This window comes from Sceloporus occidentalis, unplaced genomic scaffold (assembly GCF_023333645.1).
Source record: "Sceloporus occidentalis isolate IW3139 unplaced genomic scaffold, rSceOcc1.0.p SCAF_1, whole genome shotgun sequence".
NCBI lineage: Eukaryota > Metazoa > Chordata > Lepidosauria > Squamata > Phrynosomatidae > Sceloporus > Sceloporus occidentalis.
In genome coordinates, this window is record NW_028316981.1 from 182,293,523 (window position 1) to 182,316,904 (window position 23,382).

At 44.4% G+C, this 23,382-nt stretch overlaps 2 protein-coding genes across 7 annotated transcripts; one reads left to right on the forward strand and one right to left on the reverse strand.

Annotated features, from left to right (window-relative positions):
- Window positions 1-19: 19 nt before the first annotated feature.
- Window positions 20-14,085, reverse strand: LOC149322973 (ras-related protein Rab-7a-like). 4 transcript variants are annotated; one of them, XM_089485635.1, is made up of 6 exons: window positions 14,064-14,085; window positions 4,763-4,828; window positions 3,436-3,562; window positions 1,011-1,229; window positions 566-691; window positions 20-373 (listed from the first exon to the last, which is right to left on the reverse strand). In XM_089485635.1, the coding sequence occupies exons 1-6, from the start codon at window positions 14,066-14,068 to the stop codon at window positions 284-286; spliced, it is 633 nt and encodes a 210-aa protein (XP_089341761.1). In that variant the 5' UTR covers window positions 14,069-14,085; the 3' UTR covers window positions 20-283. The 4 variants fall into 4 exon arrangements, with proteins under 4 accessions (XP_089341761.1, XP_089341769.1, XP_089341776.1 ...); XM_089485643.1 differs by lacking the exon at window positions 14,064-14,085 and adding an exon at window positions 5,215-6,263; XM_089485650.1 differs by lacking the exon at window positions 4,763-4,828 and having other exon boundaries at window positions 14,064-14,084.
- Window positions 7,121-20,803, forward strand: RENBP (renin binding protein). Of its 3 annotated transcripts, XM_089485602.1 has the most exons (11): window positions 7,127-8,921; window positions 9,052-9,189; window positions 11,246-11,321; window positions 12,392-12,467; window positions 13,684-13,856; window positions 15,701-15,925; window positions 16,012-16,093; window positions 18,119-18,294; window positions 18,431-18,562; window positions 19,165-19,252; window positions 20,098-20,803. In XM_089485602.1, the coding sequence occupies exons 2-11, from the start codon at window positions 9,089-9,091 to the stop codon at window positions 20,184-20,186; spliced, it is 1,218 nt and encodes a 405-aa protein (XP_089341728.1). In that variant the 5' UTR covers window positions 7,127-8,921; window positions 9,052-9,088; the 3' UTR covers window positions 20,187-20,803. The 3 variants fall into 3 exon arrangements, with proteins under 3 accessions (XP_089341738.1, XP_089341728.1, XP_089341747.1); XM_089485612.1 differs by lacking the exon at window positions 19,165-19,252 and having other exon boundaries at window positions 7,121-8,921; XM_089485621.1 differs by lacking the exon at window positions 18,119-18,294 and having other exon boundaries at window positions 7,128-8,921; window positions 18,435-18,562.
- The last annotated feature ends 2,579 nt before the right edge of the window (window positions 20,804-23,382 follow it).

A 23,382-nucleotide genomic window follows, 5' to 3' on the forward strand; every position in this document is an offset into this window, starting at 1 on the left:
GTTGTTTTGACCATAGATATGCCCAGGAATGAAACAGATTTATTTCCACATACTTTGGGAAGAGCCACTAGAATATGGACAGCTCCCTCCTAGATTAGAAAGCTGCCTCTTCCAGAGGGGCAGAAATCTGTACTGCAGTCCAGTTATAGGCTACAACCAGGCAAATGTCCTTGGGACTCTTGTGTGGGGTGTCCCCCTACTCCTTGATCACTGCAATGCACAAAAGAGTCCCCTTTTCATAAGCAGGACGGAGGGGGGATCTTCCCGACTGCACCAGAACTTGTCAGCAGCTACACTTCTCTCGGTGTGCCCCTTCTGGCGGCCTGGTCTCCAGATGAACTGAGTCAGGTTCTGGCGGCTCAGATCCCCTGCGCTGGAATGATACAGAATGGTGAGAAAGGCATGTGGAAAGGGGACAGTCAGGAAATGTAGAAACCTAGTTAGAACTGCGTAGTTCTTAAGAAAAAAAAGTGATGGGAAGGAGTTTAAATTCTACAAAAGTACATAGTCTAGTCAGCACCTAATACATGGGTTTTGAGGCTTGAAAATTAAATTGGTTTCTTACATTCTTTAGTACAGCCCGTATGGCCCATTCAAACACTTGCTGTACGTTGGTGGCTGCCTTGGCACTGGTTTCAAAGTACGTGGCATCATGAAGCCTGCTCCACAACTCTGCCTCCTCTGAAGAGACCTAGATAAAGATAGGGCTTGGGTTTATCTTGCCTTCTCAGTTATTTTGACTGCTACCATAAGAAATAATTACAAGTTCTTTTAATGTATAACGTGAAAGCAAGTTCTTAAGATGTATTCATTTCCTGGGTACTAATTTCAGGAGTTTTGTGTGGCACTAGTGTCTGATCACAACCTGCCACTGAGTAGGTCTCACATCCATGGTTTCTTGCTATACTGCGTAACCTCCTCTGCCTGCCTTTCCATATTGGGGTTGGGTGCCATGTTTGACCTCGGCCACCACCTACAGCCTCCCCCTCTGGCTGTGTATGTAGCCGCACCTCTCGGTTCTCCAGGTCAGTCTTGTTCCCGATGACAGCGATGGGGAAAGTGGGCTCTTCCCCTGGCTCAATCTGCAACAGAAGCTGCTTGTGCCACTTATCCAGGGCTTGGAAAGAGCTGGCAGATGTGACATCAAAGACGAGGAGGCAACAGTCTGACCCCCGGTATAGGGCAGTCCCCAGGGCTTGGAACCTTTCTGTGCCGGCTGTGTCCCAAATCTAGCAGTAGGAAGAGAAGCAAGACTTCACTACAGTCATCCTTCCACATTTGCAGTTTTGATTTTTGCAGATTTGATTAATATGTTCTCTAGATCCTCCAGCACAACTTGATGGTCAGCATCCACCAAAGTTGCACTGGAGGACCTAGAGAGAACACTTCCCTAGACAATTGTAGGTCCAGTGCAATTCTGTGATAATACTCTGACAGATGTTAACCACAGAGTTGTGCTGGAGGACCTAGAGATTTCTGGAGGGGTGTTCTCTCCAGTTAAAAAAGTAGTATTTTTTTATTTGCAGTTTTTCCACTTTCACTGGGGTCCTGTGCCCCTCACCCCAGGGGATGTAGAGGGCCCACTGTATAGTTGGATCCTTTATTATTTCTCTCAATTCACCTTTTTTTCTCAGGCAGTAGTTGGATGGATGGGCTTTATTCCCCATTTATTTGGAGCTGCCCTACACTCTGTGGACTGAAAAAGTTTCCAACTTTTTCCTCAGGGGAGAGATTCCATAAAAGGATTTCTCCATGTTTAACTAGGGCTCTTTAGCCTGTATCAGAAGTGGGAATTGCTCAGTCCTCCAAACACTGTTAGACGTCAACTCCTATCATCCCTGGCCAACAGAACTAATGAGTTATGCTGGGAGTTAGTTCAGCAGCAGCTGGAGGACTGCATGATTTCCACTCCAATCTAAATCCAACTGTTAGTACCAACTAGACTAGACCCAGTGAATCAATTTCTAAATGGTAAAAGAACAGTTATATAAATATTACGGATTAAATTATCCTACTCTGGTTAGGGCTAGCAATTTGATACAGACCAGGAGTAGGAATTGTGTGGCTGCAGATTTAAGCATCTGTTTATGGCAAACCCTGTTGTCCCCAGTGGTGGCCAATGCAAGTGGCCATCCCAATTCCTTCCTTTAAAATAGAATCCACAGCAGTACTAACCGGGCTAAAACAGCTTACCTTCCAAGATCAGACAGGAACATGTGCTTTTGGGGTATTTAGGCCAATGACATACACTTAGCCCACTACAGGGTAGGCACCTCTCACTACAGACAACAAATTATAAGGATAGTTGATGGGTATAATGCAAATCTTAAAGGGAGGGGACAGAATTAGCCAAAATCATCTCATCAAACACTTGGGACCTTTCCACATTACAAAGCTGTAGCACAGGGATGGCAAACGTAGAGACCGAGTGCCCAAACTGCAACCCAAAACCCACTTATTTATCATAAAGTACCACATCCCTCTGGCTTTCTAGTAACAAACTTTAGCAAATTCTGTGCTGGGGCAATGGCATATGTGCCTATAGAAAAGGCTCTGAGTGCCACCTCTGGCACTCATGCCATAGGTTTGCCACCACTGCTGTAGCACAATGATTTCCCTTTAGGCACCATGGCTGCAGCCTATGGGTTCCTGGGACCGTTAGTTTGGTCAGAGACACGAGCTTCCTGGGCAAGAATGCCAAATGTCTCTTCTTAATCTGGCAATCCCAGAAACCCATAGGATTTTGCCATGGCAGTTAAAGTGAAATCATAGGGCTATCACTGCTCCCTCAGAGAGCGAATCATTCTAGCCTGGCACCAACAAATTATAATTTGGGGCCATCTGGGCCTTGATAAGGAGTAGATTCCATAGTCTAGAGAGAGGGGTTACAATCCAGAAGTCCCGCTCCTTTGTCAGTACATTCTGAGCATCAATGGTTCCCTCTTTACTCAACACCCTTCTCAGAATGGCATCTTTGCTGTTCTCCCAGCCAGTGATGCTCACATCTACTTCAGTTTGAGGGAGAGTGCCAAATGCTTGTCTAGATTTGGAGGACAGGGTGTCTGTAGTATTATAGCTTGCCCTGTTTCCCCAGGTGTAATGGAGGACCCTGTTCCATTACCAGGTGAGGGAAGAGAGATTTATATCTGGCCTAGGCTGGAGATTTTACAAAATGGTAGACTAGAGCAGAGCTTCTTAGGCTATCTCAGGGTTTTCCCCCATTGTGCCAAGGACTGACACCAGATGTGTGTCCACTGGGTACAGATGTTTATTTTTTCCCTGGAGACTCACTGTAGACCAGTAACAAACCTCTGTGACTTTTCAGAGGTTTCTATTAATGCTGAGAGTAGCGGTAAGAGTAGGTGGAGGGCTACATGAGTCCCACCCTGATTTAGGTCTTTGGCACAACCAGCAGTAACCCTTTGCTGGGCCTACCTGTACTGTCAGTGTACGCCCCTCTATGTGTACTTGCTTGCTAAGGAAGTCGGCCCCAATGGTAGCTCGGTAGCGGCTGCTGAAGCGGTTGTTCACATACTGGTTCATCAGGGCAGATTTGCCAACCCTACGGGGAAAAGAAAAAAGTTGGCATCAGATTCTGGGATCTGGTCAACATCCTTCCTACAGGACACAGGTGTGTTTGAGCAGGAGAGACAGCAACCTCCCTGCCATTTTCCAGGTTGATGGGCTCCTTTGCCTGGGTCATGTACAAGTTATAATTCCTCATTAAAGAATTGCAGAAAATAACAGCTCTGAATATCAATTGCAGAGGAATTATGGCCTGGGAGGGCTATTATCAATTGTAGAGGAATAATGTCCTGGGAGGTCTTGGAACCAAACCCTAGTGGATACCAAGGGTCCACTATATAACAAGGATGGGGAAAAGCCAAATTATTTTTTGCAAAAAGGGGAGGGGGAGATGTGGACATCTCTGAGATGGGTGGAGCAAAAGCAAACAGTGGGTGGAGCCAATCCAGAGTGGGCATGACAAACATGTTTTCCTTCACCACCATCATTTTCTTTCATCAACTTTTCTTTCTTTTTGGCAGGTTTATAAGAGTCTCTTGAGCTTCCCACTTAGTTTTTGGGACTGCCCAAAGTCCCTTCCTTTTTCTGCCACCCAATCTTCCCAGGAGATCCAGTTCTTTCCTTCCTTCCTTCCTTCCTTCCTTCCTTCCTTCCTTCCTTCCATCCATTTTGGACTCCCTTCATTTAGTCTATCAGTCAGTCAGTCTACTGTGCTTCAAGTAAACAGCTATTTTGCACAGATACAAAAAGAGGCTGCATCCACACTGCTGAATTAATCCAGTTTGACACTCCTTTAACTGCCATAGTTCAACGCTGGGGAATCCTAGGAACTGTAGTTGTGGCACCAGAGCTCTCTGACAAAGAAGGCTAAATATCTCCCACAAATACAGCTCTCAGAATTCTAAAGCATTGAGCCACATCAGTTAAAGTGATGTCAAACTGGATTATTACTGCAGTGTGGATGTTGCCAAACTGGGAAGTAGCCAAGGGGGGGGGGGGTGTTCTTGGGGTCCGGACCCCCCTTCCATTAGAAAAATGAATGGTGTGTGCTGCTGCGCCACTGCACCCAAGCCCCATTATAATGGTGGCACTTAGTCTGCCCCCCCCCTTCCTAAAATCCTAGCTACGTCCCTGTGCCAAAGTCAGGCTTCATGTGCTTCCTGGCAGAGAAGAGCCTGGCCATGCCTACTAGGGATTTCCCAAGTTAGTCCTCCCCCTTCCTTTTTCCTTAACCTACCCTGAATTCCCAGTAAGTAGGATTTTGAGGTGTGAGCGTCTGAACATGGGGCGCCTCCGCCAGAACCTGGAGAGAAAGAAAAGCACTGAGAAGGCAGGGAATGGCAGCTTTCCTCTGTGGTGTTTATCACACTGGGGCTGATTTCGACATTAAAGAGAGATTAAAGCGCATTTAAAGCATCCTGCAAATTAAGTGGAAATGGCAAGTAATTGTGCAAATGATTAACGACTTGAAGGCACACAAGAACAACTAGGGCAAATCACACTCTTTCAGCCACAGGGGAAAGCCTCCTCTGAGCAAATCTAGCCAGGAAAATCCCCAGGATAGGTTCGCCATAAGTTAGAAACAACTTGAAGGCACCCAACACACAACAACAAGGTTTTCTTTAGGCTCTCCATAAGTAAAAAATAAAATGACACAACAAGAAGAACAAGAACAACAACCTGGCTCACCCTCTTCCTGCTGGAAACTCTCCTCAGAGGGATTCAGGAGGAGGAGGAGGAAGGGATCCCTGTCTGGAGAGAGTGGCTCACATAACAGTGTGTTATGGGAACATGTGAAGGGAGTGCAGAAGCAGGTGTTGCAGGAGCCACGTTGGCCTGGTTCTCTGGCCCTTCCTTCCTTCCTTCCCCTTTGGAGGAGTGGAGTGGAGTGGGTGGCACTAGCTAATTCCTGCCAGGTTTATGGGAGAAATCCTGGGCTAGGTGAAGGGCCAAGCCAGGCAGGGAAAGGGGGAGGAAGGGACATGTGTTGCCTTTTTGTTGCTGCTGCTGCTAAGCTTTGGCAATTAGAGAAACTGAGGGTTAGGCCTGCTTTGGCTGCATCTGCACTGCAGAAATAACCCAGTTTGACACTGCTTTAACTGCCCTGGCTCAATGCCATAGAATTTTAGGAACTGTAGTTTTGTGAGACATTTAGCCTTCTCCATCAGAGAGCTCTGGGGCCACAACAAACTACAAATCTCAGGATTTCCTCCTAGCACTGAATCAATTTGTATTGCCTGGAGATCTGTTGACTGTAATAAAGGCTTTGTATTGTATTGTACAAATCTCAGGATTCCTTAGCACTGAATCAATGTGCCCTAAACTGGACTGTTTTGACAGTGTGTTTTGGACCTCTCTAATGTCAATTTTCTTCTGTTTTCAAGGGGGAAATGCCCTGTTACGTTGAGGAAATGGTTTGAAGATCCCTGTTTAAAATGGAGGTTGTCCAGAAACAGAACAAAACCCCAAAACACCACAGAATTATGTTATGGAGTGTGAAAAGCTTTATGACAATGTGTTGAAAGACTGAAAATTGCTGCCTAAGATTACTGCCTCAGAGAAACATTCATGATACGATTGTGGTGAAATATAGTTGCCCTCTATGGCTGCATCTGCACTGCAGAAATAATCCAGTTTGACACCGCTTTAACTGCCATGGCTCAATGCTATGGAATGCTGGGAACTGTAGCTTGTTGTGGCACCAGAGCTCTCTGACAGGCTGCATCTACACTGCAGAAATAATCCAGTTTCACACTACTTTTATTGCCCTGACTCAATGCTATGGAATCTTGGGAATTGTAGTTTGTAGTGGCAACAGAGGTCTGTGATAGACAAAATGTCTCACAAAAGTACCTTTCTCAAAATTCGATAGAACTGAGCATTGGCAGTTAAAGTGGTGTCGAACTGGATTATTTCTGCAGTGTGGATGCAGCCTATGTCTACCTAAATTTCTGTATGAGTTCTGCCACTAAAGAATAATTGTTATCTCAATATGTTTATGTAATAAAACTTTCGCAATCATCTCCCTTTGTCATGAATATGGAATATTACATAACACCATCTGGTTTTTGCCATTCCCGATGTCCAATTTTTGTCTCAAGGAAAAGTGGCTAGACTACGTTTGATGCCACTTTGAGTGCCGTAGCTCCATCCTATGGAATCCTGGGATTTGTAGTTTTACAAGGTCTTGAGAATCCTCTGCCAAAAAGGGCTGGTTCCTCACCAAATTACAAATCCCATGATTCTGTTGGATGGAGCCTTGGCAGTTAAAGTGGTATCAAGCTGCGTTATTTTTACAGTGCAGATGCACAAGAGTTCAGCTGAAGTTTGAAGCTATTCCAACACTAGACATTGGGGGGACTGAAGGAACTATTATTTGGGGTGTCATAATTATTATTGGGGGCCCAAACCCTTATTCTCCGTCCTTTCTCTGTATCTGGGAGGGCACACTGGGGGACAAACATGGGCCGAATTCTGCCCTCCCACAGCTTTGCTGCCACCTGAGGCGGCTGCCTCACCCTCCTTAACAACAAGCCCAGCCCTTGGGGTTTGTTTGCTCTTGGGGTGTCTGCCCAACTGGCCTCCATATCCCCCTTCTCTGCCATTTGTTAGTTATTTCTTAGTCATTTGGCCTAGCCTCTGAGGAGTTGCCAGTTTCTCAGGTTGATAATAGATAAAGGCTATCCATATCGTGTGACTCTGGAGACCAGGGTTCGAGTCCCCGCTTGGCCTTGTTGACCCTGGGCAAGTCACACTCTCTCAGCCTCAGGGGAAAGCAATGGCCAACCTCCTCTGAACAAATCTTGCCAAGAAAACCCCATGATAGGTATGCCTTGGGGTCGCTATAAGTCGGAAACAACACACAACATTAAATAACGTTGAAAGGATGACCGAATTGGTTTAAACTGTCCTGTACATAAAGGACAGGCTCTCCAATTCCTTGAAATAATCCAGTTTGACACCCAATTTTTGGTATCCTTCTCTGAGGGGTTTCTTGGCAAGGTTTATTCCAAGGAGGGTTGCATTGCAACACTGCTTTCCTCTGAGGCTGAGAGAGTGTGATTTGGCCAAAGTCACAGGTTTCCATGGCTGAGCAGGGAGTTAAAGTCTAGGGCACAGATTTGCTATTACTGTTATTGTTGCATGCCTTCAAGTCATTTCCAGCTTATGGTGGTGAACCTATTATGTTTTTTTCTTGCCGGTTTCTTCAGAGGGGGTTCACCATTGCCATCCTCTGAGGCTGAGAGAGTGTGACTTGCCCAAAGTCATCCAGTGGGTCTCCATAGCAGAACAAGGATTTGAACCCTGGTCTCCATATTATAGTACAACACTCAAACCATTTCCCCCACATTGGCAGCCACGCTGTAGTAATATTATAATTTGACCCCACTTTAACTTCCCTGGCTCCATCCTACAGAGTCCTAGGATTTTTAGTTTTGTAGAAGCACCAGCCCTTTTTGGCAGAAAAGGCTTGAGACCGTGTAAAACTACGCATCCCAGGATTTCATAGGATGGGGCTACAGCCAGGGCTCTATCCTACAGACTCCTAGGATATTCAGTTTTGTGAGGCACCAGCCCTCTTTGCCAGAAGAGGCTCAAGACTTCAGCACACTACAGATCCCAGGATGCCATAGAATGCGGCTACAACTATGGCTCCGGTTTTTTGTGAGGCACCAACCTTTGGCAGAGGAAGCTCAAGACTCTGGCAAACTACAGATTCCAGGATTCCATAGGATGCTGGCTCCATCCTAGACTCCTGGGATTTGTAGTTTTGTGGGAGCACCAGCCCTTTTTAGCAGAGGAGACTCAAAAACCTTGGCAAACTACACATCCAATAATTAAATAGGATGGTGGCCCCATCCTGGGATTAGCAGTTTTGTGAGACACCAGCCCTCTTTGGTAGAGGAGGCTCAAGACCTTAGCGAACTACACAGCCCAGGATCCCATAGGATGGGGCTACAGCCATGACTCCATCATGCAGACTCCTGGGATTTGTAGTTTTCTGAGAGATTCAGCCTTCCCTGTCAGAGAGCTCTGGTGCCACAATAAACTACAATTCCCATGAGCACTGAGCCAGGGCAGTTAAAGCCTTCTCAATCTGGGTGACTTCTGCCATGTGTTTTGGACTTCAGTGGCTGCAGCTGAGGAGTTAACAGAGCAAGCCTGGGGAAACTGCAAGAAAACAACAACGACAAATCAGGTTTTTTTCCCCTCCTCACGTGAGAGGAAGGGTCTGGCTGGTGTCAGGTGACTTGTGGGCACATCATATGACCACCAGTTGCCACATTAGCAACTTTGGCAAGGATTTTTGTTGATGTCTTAAACTGCAAAGTGTGCCTTTGTACTCTCCCAGTGTCCAAATTCAGCCTGAAATCATTGCTGTGTTATCTTCCCAGGTATGTCAGTATCTGCACATTTTTGGTCTTTGGGGCTGAGTTTTCCCCCCTTGATCCTAAAGTCTGGGCAATATCATGGAAATTGCTGAGCCAGCTAATAAAACAAAAACTCTCTCTGCTTTCCCTACAGTCAGATTGCATTCCTGCTACTTGGAGAAGCACCAAGAATGGATTTGCAGATTCTGCGCAACTGGCACCAAAGGATCTCTCAGGAGCTGGACATGGTGGTGGCTTTTTGGCTGCAGCATTCCCACGACGAAGACTATGGGTTGCCTATCTCTTCTTTTTTCTGTCTAAGCTACCCTTGGCCCTCCAGGGCAGGGTGACCGGATGTCCTCCTTTTCCAGGACAAGTCCTACATTTCAGCCTTCTGTCCAGGAAAAATTCCAACATGTCGTCCATTTTGAGCGTGGTTAAAAAGCATGAGTTGACATTTCTATTAGTCTTTTTAGCTTTTATTTGGGAATGCCTTACATTTTGTGGTGTCTTTTCCTGCTTTGCGGTTATGCCATCTGGTCACCCTGCTCCAGGGCTTTGAGTGCTATGTGGTTGAGTGAGGATTTGAATACAGATTTCTATTGATGCATCTACACTGAAGAAGTAGTGCAGTTTGACACAACTTTAAATGTTGTCTGTTGTTGTGTGCCTTCAAGTCATTTCCAACTTATATGGACCCTTGTTGTGTGCTTTCGAGTCATTTTTTACTTTTATTGACCCTAAAGTGGGCCTTTCATAGGGTCTTCCTGGCATGTTTCTTCAGAGGGGGTTTGCCATTGCCATCCTCTAAGGCTGAGAGAGTGTGACTTGCCTAAGGTCACCCAGTGTGTTTTTATGCTTAAGCTGAGAACCAAACAATGATCTCCAGAGTTGTAGTCTCAACACATAAACCACTACACCACACTGGTTCTCATGGTGACCCTGAGGCGAACCTGTCATAGGATTTTATTGGCAAGATTTGTTCAAAGGTGGTTTGCCATTGCCTATTGTGGAGGCTGAGAGAGTGTGTCTGGCTCAAAGTCACCCAAGGGGTTTCCATGGCTGAGCTGGAAATCGAACCCTGGTCTCCAGGGTCATAGTCCAACACTCAAACCGCTATCCCATGCTGGTTTAAATGTTGTAGCTCCATCCTATGGAGACTGGGATTTGTAGTTTTACAAGAACTTTAGCTTTGTCTGCCAAAGAGGGATGGTGCCTCACAAAACTACAAATCCCCTGATCCTGTAGAGTGAAGCCATGGCAGTTAAAATGATGTCAAACTGCATTATTTCTACAGTGCAGATGCACTCTATACTAGATGAAACACATATTTTCTTCTTTTCCATTGGCATCTACAGTGTAGTTGATGATGATGTTATCGTTGTTGTATAGATGCACACTATATTCCATAGTTGTAGCTCTAGCCCCTAGATCACACTATCTCCTTTTGATAAAGACAGGTGTGTGTGTGTGTGTGTGGGTTGGTAGAGTGGGGGATTTTAAGTTTAGAGTGCTATGTCTGTCTCCAAGCAAAGTTGGCCTAAATGGAGAGAGGCCCTTTTAAAAAGAAAGGATATTTGCTTTTTAAAAAATGTCCTGGAAAAGGCAGGCAAAGTGACCAGAGGACCTTCTTTTCCAGGACATGTCTTATATTTCAGCCTTCAGTCCAGGAGGAATCTCAAAATGCTTTCCATTTTGAGTAGGACTAATTAGCATGTATTTATATTAGCATTTTGAGTTTTAGAATCATAGAGTTGGAAGAGACCACAAGGGCCATCCAGTCCAACCCCATTCTGCCATGCAGGAACTCTCAGTCAAAGCATCCATGACAATTGGCCATCCAGCCTCTGTTTAAAGACCTCCAAGGAGGGAGACTCCACTGCACTCCAAGGAGTGTGTTCCACTGTCGAACAGCCCTTACTGTCAGGAAGCTCCTCCTAATGTTGAGGTGGAATATCTTTTCCTGTAGCTTGCATCCATTGCTCTGGGTCCTAGTCTCTGGAGCAGCAGAAAACAAGCTAGCTCCCTCCTCAATATGACACCCCTTCAAGTATTTAAACAGGGCTATCATATCACCTCTTAACCTTCTCTTCTACAGACTAACCATCCCCAGCTCCTTAAGTCATTCCTCATAGGACATGATTTCCAGACCCTTCACCATTTTAGTCGCCCTCCTTTGGACATGCTCCAGTTTCTGAATGTCATGAGATTTTGTCATGACCTACATTTTTCTTGAATGTCCTCCATTTTGCAATGCCTTGTTCTCCTTTACAGTTATGACATCTGGTCGCCCTCTTAGTTCCTCATTCCTTCTGGTTCTAATTGGTGTCTGTCATTTTTCTTTCTAGAGGGTTCTTTACATGTCTGGGCCAGGATGGGAAGGTTTATGATGACTTGAAATATGTCTGGTTGCAAGGACGGCAGGTAGGAATATTCAGGTCCTGTGGATTTACTTGCTCTTTTTTTAGTGTTTTTAGATTTTCTATTATTACCCCCTAAAGTTGTTATGTGCCTTCAAGTCATTTCTGACTTAAGGCAGCCCTAAGGCAAACCTATCACAGGATTTTCTTGGCACGTTTCTTCAGAAGGGGTTTGCTATTGCCATTCTGTGAGGCCGAGAGAGTGTGACTTGCCCAAGATCACCCAATGGGTTCTTTGGCAGAGCTGGGATTCAAATCCTGGCCTCCAGATTCATAGTCCAATGCTCAAACAACTGCGCCATGCTCGCTCTGTACAGGTAGGAAAAACTGAGGCTGCTGGGGGTGATTTTCAGGTGACATAAAGCTCTCCAGAACCCAGTTGTGCTTGAAATTAGTTTCACAGTCATGTTTCATTGAAGGAAATGAATGCAATAAAATAATGTCAGGGGTTTCTCTGAGCATGTACAGGGTGCCTTCCATTAAGCACTGCAGAGCCCTATCCAGCCAGGTTAGAGGAAAGGGTTTATCTGCATGGAACAGTCGGACTTCTAAGCAAATTTCATCTCCATCACCTCATTCTTTAGATCAGTGGTTCCTAAACTTTGGTCTTCCAGATGTTTGGCCTTCATGGGAGGGAAAAGAGTTTCTCCACATTTGGGGCACAGTTACACCACCATGATTCCACTTTAAGTACCTTGGTTCCTTCCTGTGGAATCCTGGGATTTGTAGTTTAGGGAGGGTCATTCAAAATCTTCAGTCAGGGTGCTCCTCTGGTGCCTCTGACCAAACTACCACTCCCAGGATTCCATAGAATGCTGCCATGGCAGTTACAGTGAAATCATAGTGCCTTTTAAATTATGTAGTGTGAAAGGGCCTTTTGTTTAAGCAGCAGAAGGATGCTCATAGGGTTCTTAACTTTTGACCCTCCAGATGTTTTGGATTTCAACTCCCAGCTGGTATGGCCAGTGCTCTGGGATCCTGGGAACTGACATCTGAAACTCAAAGTTTGAGCACTACTGTGCTGGATGAGATCAAAGGTACCAGTCTGATCACCTCAATTCCCTTCCCTAACAGGTGTGGATGTACAGTCGATTGTATCGGAAAGTACCACGGTTCCGGCGTCCTGACCTCCTGCAGGCAGCCCGAGCAGGTGGTCATCTCTGCCTCTCATATGTAATAGATAAAGCTTGGGGATCCTAATAGGTGAACTTTTATGTGTGGAATGGGATAAAACACAGCTATAGAGGAAGATCTGGAGTTGAAGGGGATGAACCCAGAAAATAAATCATGATAATCCTTGACCATGCCCATCCAGCCAAATAATCTTTATAACAACTCAGTGAGGTGGGGATAGGGAACATGTAGGCTGCTGCCACACTGCAGAATGAATGCAGTATAACATCACTTCGACTGGTTCTATCCTATGGGATTCTGGGATTTGTAGTTTGTTGTGGCACCAATGCTCTCTAACAGAAAAGAAGGCTAAATATCTCACAAAATTACAAAGCCTAGAATTTATTTCCCTAGCATTCTGATTTCCTTAGCATTTCCAACCCCTAGCATTGAGCCAGGGCAGTTAAAGCAGGGTCCAACTGCATTAATTCTGCAGTACAGCACCTAGCATTGCTCAACACTGGCTTTGCTGCCACCCTCCAAGAGTACCTGGAAGGCCAAACATGACAATTACTGCAGTAATGCTTTCAGGGAGTGAGTCTCAAACAGACAATCATTCTCAAGCCCATCTCGCCTGTTCATGGTAGAGATGAAATTTTGAACTAGGGACTTCCTTGTTCTCAGTGACTGGAGTCTTGGTTGCATTATGATGGCTCTTAGTGAAGAATGCAGGCTATTGTAAAAATAATAATCTAATGTCAACACCAAAGGTGGGCAAAAGGGGAGAATAATGTCCGAGGACAAACACTCTGGGCCCAGGTACCTAACAAGACAGATCAATCCAGGTGGAGATGATGTTGTTGTTGTTCACCGCCCTTGAGTCGATCTCAACCCATGGCTACCCTGTGGATGAGACATCTCCAAGAGCCCATACAGACAGGCCAAAATAAAGCTGCTTCGGGTATGCTGTTTAAATGATGCATACGTCCTAAGAGTCCAGAAGTCGCGCCAAAGTCACGCTCCAGTCCTAAGGACTGGCAGACAGCTTTGGTGCAGCTTCTGGCCTCTTAAGATGCATGTGTCTTTTAAACAGCATACCTCCAAAGTGGCCTGAAGCAGCTTTATTTTGGCCTGTCTGTATGAGCCCCGAGACTCTCTGTCCTCCACTACTCTGCTTAGTTCACATAAACTCATACCTGTGACTTTCTTAATAGAGTCCACAATGCACCCTCAATTCCCTTTCTTTAACTCAGGTGGGGAATTCCTACTGCGACACGCACGAGTGGCCCTACCTTCCCAGAAGTGTGCCTTTGTTCTGACTCGGGATGGGCGCCCAGTGAAAATCCAGCGCACTATTTTCAGTGAGTGCTTCTACGTCCTTGGGCTGGATGAGCTTGGGCGAGCGACAGGGGAATCCAGATATCAGGTGAGGCCAAGGGAGCAGAATAACAGGTGTCCCTGTTGAACTGTGCCCCTCCTCCCCCAGGGTTGTGTGGATACAATGCTTATTTAATCCTGCATCTCCTCTTTCCCCATAGAATCAGCCTGGCACCCTTCCCAAAAGTTATGGCACAGGTCCTAGAGCACACTTCAGTTAAAAAAATAATGAGTAGGAGTCAATCCAGTTCATTACCTCATGGTGCTGCAGTTAGGGATGGTCTTACTGTCTCTATGGATACTGGGGTTCTGTTGATAGAATAAAGAATAACCACCGTCTATTCAAGAAGAGGACTGTCGGCAGGACCCCTTCACCATGTGCAGATGTGAGAGCTTGACAGTGAAGAAAGCCTAGTGAAAGAAAATCAACTTATTTGTGATGTGGTACTGGAGACGAGTGCCGAGGATACCATGGATGGCCAAAAAAGACAAACAAATGGGTCCTTGAACAGATCAAGCCTGAAATACCCCTAGAAGCCAAGATGATCAAATTGAGGATGTAGTACTTTAGACATATCATGAGAAGGCATAAGTCATTAGAAAATAAAATAATGCTGGTAAGGTTGAGGGTAGAAGAAAGAGAGGAAGCCTGCATGCCATATGACTATAGATTCAATTAGAGAGGTCATGGGCATGAGTCTGCAAAACCTAAGCAGAGCAGTAGAATTCAGAGAGTCTTGGAGATGTTTCATCCATAGGGTTGCCATGAGTTGAGGTTGATTTGAAGGCATTTAACAACAACAACAGCTGCCCAGCAGCTCTTACGCTAAATCTCTCCTGTTTCTGGTGGGGAGAAGCACTTGGCGGTTAACTAGTCACTGTACAGCGACATTCTTCTATTCTTTCTATAGCTTCCTGTTGTTAACTGGCATTAAGGTAACTTGGACTTATGGCGACCCTAGGAATGTGAGATCTCCAAGTCACCTTATCCTCAACAGCCCTGCTCAGTTCTTATAGACTCAGGAAAGCCATGGCTTCCTTGATTGAATCTATCCATCTGGAATGGCGTCTTCCTCTTTTCCTACTGTCCTCTATCTTGCCAGGCATTGTTGTCATCTCTAGTGAGTCATGTCTTCTCATGATATGTCCAAAGTATGTTAACCTCAGTTTAGTCATTTTGGCTTGTATGGGGAGTTCAGGCTTGATTTGCTCTAGTCTAGGACGCATTTATTGGTCTTCTTAGCAGTCCACGGTAGCTGTAGAGCTCTTCTGCAGCACTACAATTCAAATAAGTTTATTTCTTGACTGCAGTCTCCATTTTGATTAATGACTAAGCCAAGGTATGGAAAATCTTGAATTATTTCAATGTCTTCATTGTCTGCATTAAAGTTATGTAAATCAAATATGGTTATTATTTTTGTTTTCCTAATGGTTAGCTGTAAACCTATCTTTGCACTTTCTTCCTTGACTTTCTTGAGTGATTGTTCCAAATCTTTGCTATTATCTGCATATCTGAAATTGTTGAAGTTCCTTCCTCCAGTTTTCATGCCTCTTTCCTCTGAGTCTAATCCTGCTTTACACGTGATATGTACAGCATGCACGTTTAAAAAGTAGGGTAATAAAATGCAGCCTTGCCTGACCCCGTTGCCAATTGGAAACCATTCTGTTTCCTCATATTCTGTCCTAACAGTAGCCTCTTGTCCTGAGTACAGATTACACATCAGTAATCAGTAATCCCTGGAATCCTATCAGTGAGTGAATGAACTAGACCCAGAGCCAGGTTCCATACTCATAAGCCTTGTGGTTAGCCAGTGGCCTGGAAGGTCAGATCTGAGCAACATGAGGTGACTCTTCTTTTCCTTTTCCTTTTGGTAATGGGGTTTCTGATGACAGAAAGAGGCCCTGACTATGATGGATGCCATTGTGCACTGGGTGAGGGAAGATCCCTCTGAGCTGGGGCGACCACAATTGTCGGGAGCTGTCCCCCATGACTCGATGGCTGTTCCCATGATGCTCCTCAACCTTGTGGACCAGCTATCAGAAGGAGATGAAGAGGCTGCGAGCCGATTCAGTGAGGTGGGGAACTGGGCTGCTCAACGAATACTCACACATGTTCAGGTAGAGCAAGCCCTCCTTAAGACTTTTTTGTGTGATGTTCAGTTTGATCTGTACCACAAACAAATCCCTCTCTACTTTTCCTGCAGAAGAATGGCACTGCTGTATTGGAGAATGTCTCTGAAGATGGCAAGGAACTACCAGGGTGTTTGGGAAGACAACAAAATCCTGGTAGGAAGGGATGTCATTGGCTCCTGATACAGTTCCTGATTGATGCATGTATTGCAGGGAAAAGACTTTGACCTATAATCTTGCAAACTGTCTATCTGTCAGTCAATATATACTGGGTTTGATGAGCCAACGGTGTGCCTCTGGCTGGATCTGCACTGCAGAAATAATGCAGTTTGACACAACTTTAATTGCCATGGTTCAGTGTTATGGAATTTTGCCAACTTGTAGTTTGTTGTGGCACCAGAGCTCTTTGATAGAGAAGGCTAAATATCTCACAAAACTACTAATCCCAGGATGGAGCCATGACAGTTAAAGTGATTTCAAGATGCTTTGTCTGTGCAGTGTGGATACATCCTTAGAGTAGTGGTAGGAATTGAGATGTCACTCTAGATTATGTGGAATTTCTACTCTAAACAGCTCTGGTCAGCTAAGCCATAGGTGAGGGATGCTGGGAGCTGCTGTTCCATGTATTTGGAGCACCACATAATCCCATCCCCTTGCTCTGAGTCTTTGAATCAGCCAATTCTATCTGAAACAGGGAAGGTGAGTACCATAGCAAGTCCATAGCATTGAGGCATGTCAGCTAAAGCAGAGTCAAACTGCATTATTTCTGCAATGTAGATGCAGCCTCTATCTCAGGCACCTTCCTATGAGTTGGGGGCAAGGATGCTTTTGGAGTCTCTAAATCAGGTCTGGCAATGATACAGCTCTCCTGATGTTATTGGACTGCAACTCCAAGCATTTCTCACCATTGTCTATGGCAGCTAGGTTTGCTGGGGTGCAGTTCAATATCAGGAGGGGTACATGATTCCCACTACTGCTCTAAATTGTGAGTGGACAACTTTCACAGGATCAAGTGGACGCCATTCTGGACCCTTCCCTCCGTACCCAATGTTGGGGAGCCTACAACACCATTAAATGTCCTGCCACTTCTCTCCCTCTAAAACTGTTAGTATCTGCAGTGGCAACTCTCTGTAGTGCAGAAGCGTGATAGAGCAATCCCTCATACTTTTTCCAAGCTTCCCAATATCCCTGTGTACAGTACAGAAATTCTTCCTAACATTTAAGTGGAATCTCTTTTCTTGTAATTTTAATCTGTTGGTTCATGTTCATATTGACTCCAGTGTATGGCAACTGTCTTCTAGGATTTTCTTCACAAGGTTTTTTTTCAGAACGAATTTACCATTGCCTTCCTGTTCTGCAGAAAAACAAACAGCTTCATTTTTATACCGCTTCATACTGAACTAACAGTGTCTAAGCGGTTTACAACTGTAACCTAATTGCCCCAACAATCTCATTTTAGTGACCTCCTCAGAAGGATGCAAGCCTGAGTCGAGCTTGAGCCCTTTTGCTGGTATTGAACTCGCAACCTTGTGGTTTTGAGTGAGTGGCTGCAGTAAAGGCATTTAACCACTGCGCCACCAGGGCTCCAGAACAATTTCCATTTCTGAATACACACACACATACATGTATGTTTCATAAAATGTGCTAAGTACGTGATTGTGGAAGTAGTTCTTCAAGACAACTCCAACTTATGACAACTTTATCCCAAGGTTTTCTTCACAAGGTATTTTCTTAAAACCTGTGAAGTGGAATAATTTTGTGCACAAGAAATATAAATAAAAGAAATAGCTGTGTTAGTCTGGAAAATTAGTATGCAAAGAGATCTTGCAGTACCTAGTCTCAAAGGTCCTGCAAGATCCCTTTGCATAAAGAAATACAAAGAGAGACATGTTTATTCTGCTAATAGTAGTTAGGTTTTTCTAGAACAGCGGTTCTCAAACTTTGGTCCTCTGGCTGCTTGGGATTTCAGTTCCCCAAAGCTCTAGCAGGCTTGGGCAATGGTAAGAGATTCTAGAAACTGAAGTCTAAAACATCTAGAGGGTCAAAGAAGAAGAGGACAGAAGCTGGGTGTCAAGCCTAGTTGGGTATATAGGCCACTTGTTTACAAGTTAGGAGTGGAGAACAACTTGGGGACAGAACAGCTGTGTGACTTAGGACAGTTCTATCTCTCTTCACTCCAAGGTCATGCCCTGGAAGCAGGCTGGTTCCTGCTCCGTCATGCCCAGCGCCAGCAAGACTCAAATCTCGTGTCTCAGGCTGTGGAAAGGTTTGTGAAGCAGCCATTCCATTCAGGCTGGGACCCTGAACATGGGGGCCTTTTTGCCTTCCAGGATGTGGATGGCCTTTGCCCTACTCAGGTATGGTGGGTCTTGGACCCTACAGCCTACTTACACAATAGGTTTGAGAAATATATACACAAATACATATATTATGTGCTCACACTTCCACCTGGATTCCCTGTACTTCAATGTTCCCCTGTTCTCTATTTTCCAGCTAGAATGGAAAATGAAGCTTTGGTGGCCACATACAGAAGCCATGATTGCTTTCCTGATGGGTTTTGCTGACACTCGAGACAGAGAGCTCCTAGATCTGTTCAACCAGATGGCAAAATACACCTTTGACAAGGTATATTAGAAGGCTGGAGTCTGAGAATCATGGAATCTGTTTGAACTCAGAACGCATTGTGGTTTTAGATCCTTTGGAGTATCCTGAGCACAGGGCAGCACCTATGGAGTTCCCATATTTTATCTTCTCTCAACTCCTGAATAGTAAAAGAAGTTAAAGTAGAGATGGGTAAGATGAGGTTCAGGGCACCCATTTGCACCCCCTTTTTGTGGCCTCCATGGCAAACCTGTAGAATCAGCTAGTGCCTTTCATGCCACAGAAATCATAAGTGACAGGGGGAAAGATGCTTTGCCTTGAAAACCTTGCAGGGCCATATGGTGCAAGAGAATGCTCCAATATCCTTTTGCACTATAAAGAGAGGCCACTAAGGTGGCATTTCATTGGTGGACACAGATTATGTGGTGTTGCATCCTTCATTGGAAATGCTGGTAAATCTAATGTGCTCCCCCAGCACTGGATAGTTGCTCATCCCTGGGCTAAAACACACTGATTTACCAGTGAGCATTTTTGAGCTTCGATCCCCCCACTCCAGTCTGAGTTCATGCTCTCCAAGTGGACCATGCTGATACATTGTTCTGCCATATTGTTTGTTTCTTCCTTAGTTCTGTGACCCAGAGAGGGGTGAGTGGTTTGGCTATCTGACCCAGGAGGGTAAGGTGGCCCTCACAATCAAAGGAGGACCATTTAAAGGTAAGAATGCTAGAAAATGGGTGGCTTGAGTCCAATCATGCATCAATGGGGGAAGGGAAGCAGAACACATATGATTTAGTCTGTTCAAGAGTCTATTTCCAATAGGAAAACTACCATAGAATCTAGAAAATTTAAAAAAGAGTCTCCCTCCCCATATCAAAGTGCCTCTGAGTTATATGCAGATTGCAAATTCAAACCACAGCCAATCACAGATACCTGGAATTAGAAGTGTAGGCTTCTAGGATAGTGGAGTGCAGCGGAGTCCAATGACACTGACTGATTCTGGCCTGAAATCCTGCTGCTTTGAAACAAAATCAAAGACACCCCCTGGTATCAGCCTGCAACTTGTCCTTCTGGAAGAACAGGATTTTGGAGAGGCAGAGGAGGAATCATCATTCCTTTTAAATATCGCTGCTTCATCCTAACATGCAAAGCTTGGAAGCAGGTTAGGGTATATGAGAGAGAGTGTGATATAGTGGTTTGAGCACAGGAGTTGGACTCTGGAGATTGGGTTTGATTCCTTGCTTGGCCATGGAAACCCCTCAGGGTGACTGGGGAAATCACACATTCTCAGCCCCAGTGATAGGATAGCCTTAGGGTCCCCATAAGTCAGAAATGACTTGAAGGCACACAGCAACAACAAAAATATGAACTTTTAGTTGACTGGTTAGATTAATTAATTGGAAAGGGATTTCATTGGAGTGACACTTTGGTCTGAGCTGATGGGAGCTGGAGAGCAACAACAGCCAGAGGGTCAACCGACTTCCCATCACTGAGGTAAAAGAAGTCACACAAGATCCCTGTGTTGCGCTCCCCATTTGAACCTCCCCTTTCTCTCTTCACAGGCTGTTTCCATGTCCCCCGTGCTCTCTATATGTGTGAAGAAATTCTGGAAATACTCATAAGGGAAGCTGAATCTAAAAGCAGGGAATGAAACACTCCACTGACTCTTCAATTAAGTCAAGGGCTAGGACCTCTCCATATTATTTCTCCAGCAGATCTTAATTGTAGTCACACGTAACTCCAATCATGATAGTATTAACAAAAAAGCTTCTCACTCCAGATCTCCAAAACCATCCTTAACTCCTGACCAGACTAGATTTAGACTAGAGCAAGCTGACTATACGACTACGAAGCTCTGTCTCTCCTGCTACCTCAGGACAGTTCAGTAACAGTATTTTAGTTCACAGTTTTTGTGATAGTGAGATAATTTTCTTTTATATCCTCACTCTGTCTATCTACATTTTTAATTTTTTTTATTTTTTATTGAAAATTTACAAAAACATATAACATAAAAAATATCACATACATAAGACACACAAACAACTTATCTTATAAATTTCTTGTCTTCATGCTCCCAATAAGACTTAAGTCTTATTGGAACTCTGTCTCTCCACATTGATTTACAGTCTTTGCTGGTTGTTTGCCAACTTTTCATACTCTCAATACCTGCCTTTTTTTCTGGATCTAGGGAATTGAGAATGGAGTTTAAAAAGTAAACATTAATTGATTCTATGTGTAAATTTACAGCGCTATATAAATAAAGCTTAATAATAATTATAACAACAACAACAACATTGTGCTGTATCGTTCTTTACGCGTTTCTTGGTGTTTAGGGTCAGGGATGGGAGTGTGAGGTTCTGATAAATGTTGCCTCCTGCTGAGTTTGTCTACTGAGGTAAGAAGCCTGTGTCTAGGCTATGTAATTTTGGATTGCAAGTAGGGTTTGCAAGACTGAACAAATGTTTCTCCCTAAAACAAAAGCTTCCTGCTATTGATTAATATAGCATGTTAGAGGGAGGGCTTCTAGTCTAGTTTTCTTAACACACAGCTGATTGCCACCAGACGTCCTTCTAACAGCAATGCCTCATCCATCACTAAAGAACCTCATCCCTACGCCAATTGAATCCAGAGTGAACCTGTGTGAGGAAGAAGAATCCAGCAACTTGTGTGACACCCTATCAGGCATAGAAGGATTTCTGAAAATAAAAGATGCTTGTTGTAGGAGTGGAGTGAGGGAAGGAAATCTCTAGTTGTAGGAGTGGAGTGAGGGAAGGTTGTTTGTGTGTATTTGCATCTTGTATGTGGAGTTGGTCACCTAAAGAATGCTAGGGAGCTGTATGAAGCATTCACTCATGATTCCTTCTTTGTTTGGGAAATGCATTTTTTTGTCAATAGAGTTCAACGTGCTCCTAATCCATAGTTACCAGGTTTTCTTTTAGATGTTTAAAGTGTGTGTAATGTGAGGCCAGGCATATAGACCAATGTCATACACCCTATTGTTCCTGTGGTCCTTGTGGACTTTATATGAAGTGGTGGGTTGTGCTGTGATGTGATCTGTAACACCAGCTCATAGATGTGGTGGAAGTTGAAAATTTAGCCAGCTGAACTACTGTTGCAGGGATGCCTCTCCCAAGATACATGACACATGAACTTTGCTGGTATATGGCTGAAAGTGAAAAGCACACAGGAGAAAATGGACTTAAAGTCAAATCCTGTATCCCTTCAGACTTTTCTGCTTCCAACACTGATGTAACTATGCTGAAGCACAGTGTTAGTAAAAGGAAACTATGTGACATGATTCAGGGTTTGAATCTTTACATGGCCATGGAGACCCACTAAGTGATCCTGGGCAAGTCTCACACACTCAGCCTTAAAGGAAGAAAAAGGCAACATGCACCCCCCCCCTCCAACAAATTTTGCCAAAAAAGACCCATGATAGATTCGCCATAAATTGGAAATGACTTGAAGTTGAAGATACACAACAGCAAGAGCCGCATGTGGGTAAATGTGCATTGAATTGTTAGCCCCTTAGCCATTACACAACAGGAACACACACCCTTTCATCCTAAAAAATAATTTTGGAAAACATAACAGTCATGGTTGCTCACTGTCTCCTTGGTTTCAGAAAAATAATGCAGTTGTAATCACAGTGAAGCTTAACAGGAGCCAAACTAAGGAAAAGGACATAACAAAGAAAAAGAAAAACAGTATTCATTTGCAAAATTATGCTGATCTGCACTAAAGAGGGCATTTGCATTTGAATTTAGAATGAATTACACTTTGCAAATGTTTTCAACAGAGAAAAAGCAGGTGAGATCATGTGTAATGCAGGGACCCTGGATGAAAATAATCTGCCTATGAGGAAAGCTAGGTAAACAGCTGTTTCTGTTCCAGTGCATAAAGGGTCAGTTCAGAAATCCATCCCACATCCCACTATGAATGAAGCAATTCTCATCAACAGTCACTACCATACTCTTCGTAAACTCAGCCAGTGCAATATTCAGCTGCTCAGCAGAAGAGAACAAATGGAGCTCTTTGGACTGCCACCTACAGGAAAAAGAGCTAATCCTGCCTCCAGGTTATATATTATTTTTCATGTCCTGCTGCTTTTCAACACTTGTCTTCTAAAACTGTGGTTCTTAACCTCCTGATTTTAAGCCTTGCCAACCACCTTTTCAAAGAACCAAGGGTCCAATGTGAAGGAAACAAACTACAGGTTGAGTCTCCCTTATCTGGATTTCTGGAATCCAAAAATATTCCAAGAACCAAAACTTTTTTAAACGGGTGGCTGAGATAGTGACACTTTTTCTTTCTGATAGCTCAATGGTCTTTATCACACAGGGGAAAATTGGGGAATTCAAAAGGCATTATGCCGGGAAAGTCGTGCTGAGGTGGACAAACCCAGATACCAATGTCTGGTAATATGCAAGAGTCAATATGTACATATAGATGGAATAAAAGATGAGAGTGAACCAAAGTACATGCAGTTTAGAATAGAGGCTTCTGGGAGAGTGGGATGCGGAAGGGGGAAGATGTGAAGATGTTCAAGGTGAAGCGTTCATCCAGGCGCCTAAAGGGAACAAAGAGCCTTAGTAAAAGACTGACAGAATCATGTTGCAAGCTTTCGAAGTCACACTGGCTTCTTCTCCAACAGGCAAACAGGAGAAAGAAATTGAAGATGTTATTCATATAGGCATGTATTTTGTGTTTCTGGTCTTAGTTCAGATGGTAGGGAGAGCTATCTAAGACCAGAAATCAGAAAACGCAGGCCTTTTACTAACATCTTCAATTACTTTCTCCTGTTTGTCTGATGAAGAAGGCAGTGTGACCTCGAAAGCTTGCAACAT